We start from the raw sequence: 4,303 nt of genomic DNA on the forward strand, positions 1-4,303 counted from the left end.
TGTTGCCTTGGTCTGCCAGTAAAGTTTTAACATAAAATGTGTTATGCATTGTGGATAGTTCTTTCATTTAATGCGGTAATACTTTCTGATATTTATGTCACTTTGCGCTCTAAATTCGGCTTTATTTTCATATCCACGTGTTTAAGTGAATAGTTTGTGCCAGTCCAGGGTTTCCATGTTACACCATCATATTTTTTATCGTCAATTTTCCCATTTCTATAATATTTATATTTTCCATTTAAATTGCTCTGATAGCAATTATAAAACCTCCATGCTGCGTGGAATCTCTTGGCGCAACTTCCACCAAATTCCTTCACAACTTGATCATTGTCAACATCTCGGGTTCATAATATAATGTAAAAAAAAAATAATAAAGTAGGGAAATGAAAGACATCATTGAAATTTATTTATGTACTCCCAATTTTCCTTTAGCATACTAATATATGAAATGTAAAGATAACAAACAATGTTCAATTTCATAAGTCCACTAAACAAAACAAATCGTGGACAGGCAAGACATAGGCAAATCAAATCGGGAACAGGCAAAGACAAGGACAAATCAAATCATGAACAGGCAAAGACATGGATAAAACCAATCGTGAACAGGCAAAGGCATCGATAAATCCAATCGTGAACAAGCAAAGGCATGGATAAAACCAATCGTGAAAAGGCAAAGACATGGATAAAACCAATCGTGGACAGGCAAAGACATGGACCGCTGGTATACCAGAGGTGGTATCAGGTGCTTAGGAGTAATCCTCCCTGGTCGACCGGTCACACTTTTCAACTGGTCGACATCTATTTACTCATCCTCCAAGACAACGGTTTAATTTGTAGTGAGATTTTTATAATGACGATGGATGTACGGTGTACCTCCGAATCCCTCTCTGTAATCCTCACAGTCCCTATAGAAATTGGTGGTGCTATCTTGTCGCTTCTCAATCAACGTCCAACCGCCCTTCTTCATGTCGCAATATACTTGAATGAGTCTGTTGGCACCATCAGGTAGGATTTTATGACACCATTTCTCATGTTTCCTTTGAGAAAGTAATCGTAACGATCTGTAAAAGAAGTTTAACAAAATACAGAAAGATAAATACAAGTTACGCTGATGAATAAGCATAATCTGATGAAACTTGGTATCATAATTTGATACGAACCTTTTTGGGTCACTTTGTCCATCTGCAACATACTTTACTGATGTGTTTTTTCCTTTTGCTATATCAGTTTTATGTTCTTTATTTTCTAGATTCGTACTCTCGTTACTGCTTTCTTTATAATTCGTCTTCTGTAATTCTTGTAATTTGGCTTTATCACCAGAATGGTCAGCATATTGTTTGTTCGTTTGTGAGCTGCTCATATCACTTCCGTTTCTACGATTTGTATCTTCTTTTACATGTTTTGTGACAGAATTTGGGTGTACCTCGCTTTTCATTTTATTGATATTTTCTTAGCTTTCTTTACCGAAATCAAATTCCCTTGTATTCATACTTTTTTGTTCTTTTGTCATATCTTTTTATTCGTTCCGTACATTTTTTCTTTGTCACAGTTTGCTTTAGATCAAGTTCTTCTATGGTCTTTTCCATAGCCTTTAAAACCTCCTCTTCTTTGGTTTCATTGTATTGATCAACATGGAGGATATTTTTGTCTTCCTTTTGAACACTCGTCCTATCATCAGGATCAGGCGGCTGTACATTTTGTGAGGTTTCAGAATTTTGTTTGTTTGATTCCTTTTGTTCATTTTTTGGAATGATTTCTAAACTTTCTGGTTCATTGTCAGATTCAGAATATTTCATCACGCTTTCTGAATCACAATTAGCAAAAATAAAAGGTGAGTATGGTGCACACTCGGATATAATAATAAAGCCCTTGAAACAATGTGCACTAGAGTCACACCATTCCTGAAGTTTAACAGACGATGTGATTGAGGTGTAACGTAAATACTCCTTTAAAGATATATATGCTGTGTTAAACAGTATTTTTGCACAGCTGAAACCGAACAAAAATTTATAAAGTATGATAAGCTATCAAAAATGAAGCATTCTTGCAAATTCGACGAAATATTATTCGGTATTAACAAAGTACTGGTCGGGAAAAGAACACGATATTCTCATGCATATTTATAAAGGACTGACGTTTATCCTGGATCTGCGCATGTGCGCGGAAAAAGCATCGCGAGAATCATACAGGAAAAAGAGTACCAAAGACCCAGATTTTTACATCATTTCCTGGTTGAACAAGATGAAGCAGAGTAATAAATGGGTAGGCTTTAGCTGATTGGCTGAATTCAGGTATGTAAATATTTTCATTTTAAAGTAAAAATATTAATGTTTGAAATAAATGATGAGATGTGGGAATATTACAGAAAATATAGAAATACCAGGGGAGATTGTAGGAGTGGGGACTGATATTTTTGGCAGGGTGTCATTTACTGCCGATCGCTGTAAGTTCTAAATAACTGCAAATTTTACCTATAAACACCGAGCGGCACGGTATATTTTTTTTCCCGTGTTTTTAATAAGTGCTTAGAACGAACTTTCAAATGACATCAGAAATTTGTTTGAAGGGGACAGCAGCAAATCACCGGGAGGGCATAAGGTTTGTATAGAGTTCTATGGGAAATTAATTGGTACTCTTTTCCCATCAGGTCGAGGAAAATATTTTTTGTGACGTCTGTTCAGTGAGGAACCAGTATGACTGACAAATCGACCAATCAGCTCAATGAGTTGCATTTAATGCATTTATGGGTTACTACATAAAATACTACATGTGTTTTTCGAAAAGGCTAGTTTTTAAATCGCTCTCAGAAAGACTTGATGGATCCTCCCAGCATTTACACGCTTAATGCATTATGTACATTATTATTGACTAATCATGCTCATATTTGCATACAATTGATTAACAATGATAAAAATTAAAGTTTTCCCACTCCATTGTACAGGTCCGTTTGTTTAGAGTTTCCCCGTGCTGTACTGCTAGTGAAAAGACAATTGCACGTGATTGTTCCTCGGTACAAAAAGCAACCAACTCTGAGGTGTGCTCATGTATTGACAATCCCTAACTCACGTGTTTGTAGTAAAAACGTAGTAGACCATCAGGCTTTTCGGTTCATTCTCGAGATTTGGACCTATCGTTTGCTGTGAGCATGCAAGACCATGTGATCATGAATATTTCAATAAGAGGCGGTTTATTATCCGACTCGGAGAGAAAATAATTTTTACCAAATAATATTTCACAACTTTTAAAAGTGATGGAGTGGAATTGTCTTATTTGCAGAAAGTATATAACATATAACTTGATGAGACACCACAGAGTATATTTTAATTTATTTTAAAATAAAACACTAATACGGCATATACATCTTTAACTGTTCATCGACTTCCTCGTCTTGGTCTTTTAGTTATCCAACAAAAGACGATTGTTCAATTATTTCACCGCTTTCTAGTTTTTTATCTGACACTAGATCGTCTAGTTGCTGTAGCAGTTGGTTTGAGAGATCATCGAGATATGATTCCTTTGAGTTTGTGCCTGGTGGATCTACAGTCCCCGACTTGTCTGGTTATTTTCTAATTTTCTGACGTCTTCTAAACCAATTTCTAACTTTTGCTTCATTTTTTCTGCTGTTTCATGTTGTTGTAGAGTTTGTTCAGAAAGAGATTGTACTTTTGCCATAAGTTGTGACATCAATACAGTTTGGTTCATGACCATCGCATACAACATTCTGTTTGGGTCATCAAGACCCTCGGACCGATTCTTTAATTTATCTATCAGGTTTTGAAACTTCTCTTACAGTTTTATAATTGTTTGCTGTTGTTTTTTTTAAAAGTTGGTCGTGATTTAATTTGTAGAGAGTAACTTTCAGAGATTTGTCTAGTTCTAAGTATTTTCGTTGAGTTTTCGTCATTTTCAATTTTCATATAATGGAAGCTTTGTTTCATTCTTAACAGCTCGTTCTCTAACCTAAGAATGCTATTCTCTAGTCTTGCTATGGTGGTACTGGAATGACTTTCTTTGTTCAATTTTTCCATTGACATACTAGTATGATTTTAAGCTTTATCCTATCTAATTCCAGAATACTTTTTTAGATTCTTCCGTTTTCAAAGACACCGTCTCCCAAAACCTTTGTTTCCCTGCGATTTATGTTTATTGTTGGTTTATCATTCGACAATCGAGCATTATTTAGTACTTTGCCGCATCAGTAACAGCATTATCACTTACTGCTGGAATCACTATAATCATCATCTACAAAAACAAGAAGAGATGCAAAGAAGTAGACCAATCATGGTAACAAACAAACACTCCC

General features: G+C 35.4%; 1 protein-coding gene and 1 pseudogene across 1 annotated transcript; both read right to left on the reverse strand.

Moving 5' to 3' along the window:
• Positions 1 to 873: 873 nt before the first annotated feature.
• On the reverse strand, positions 874 to 1,435 carry LOC134243752 (angiopoietin-related protein 2-like; the record flags this gene model as incomplete). The annotated part of the gene is made up of 2 exons (XM_062725997.1): positions 1,161 to 1,435; positions 874 to 1,061 (listed from the first exon to the last, which is right to left on the reverse strand). Coding segments are annotated over exons 1-2 (463 nt in total), but the record flags the coding sequence as incomplete, so codon positions are not given.
• A 34-nt stretch (positions 1,436 to 1,469) lies between these two features.
• On the reverse strand, positions 1,470 to 4,034 carry LOC134243753 (uncharacterized; annotated as a pseudogene).
• Positions 4,035 to 4,303: the final 269 nt, after the last annotated feature.

Source organism: Saccostrea cucullata, unplaced genomic scaffold, assembly GCF_032062105.1.
Source record: "Saccostrea cucullata isolate Sc308-1 unplaced genomic scaffold, CSIRO_AGI_Scuc_v1 ctg23845, whole genome shotgun sequence".
In the NCBI taxonomy this organism is placed as follows: Eukaryota; Metazoa; Mollusca; class Bivalvia; order Ostreida; family Ostreidae; genus Saccostrea; species Saccostrea cuccullata.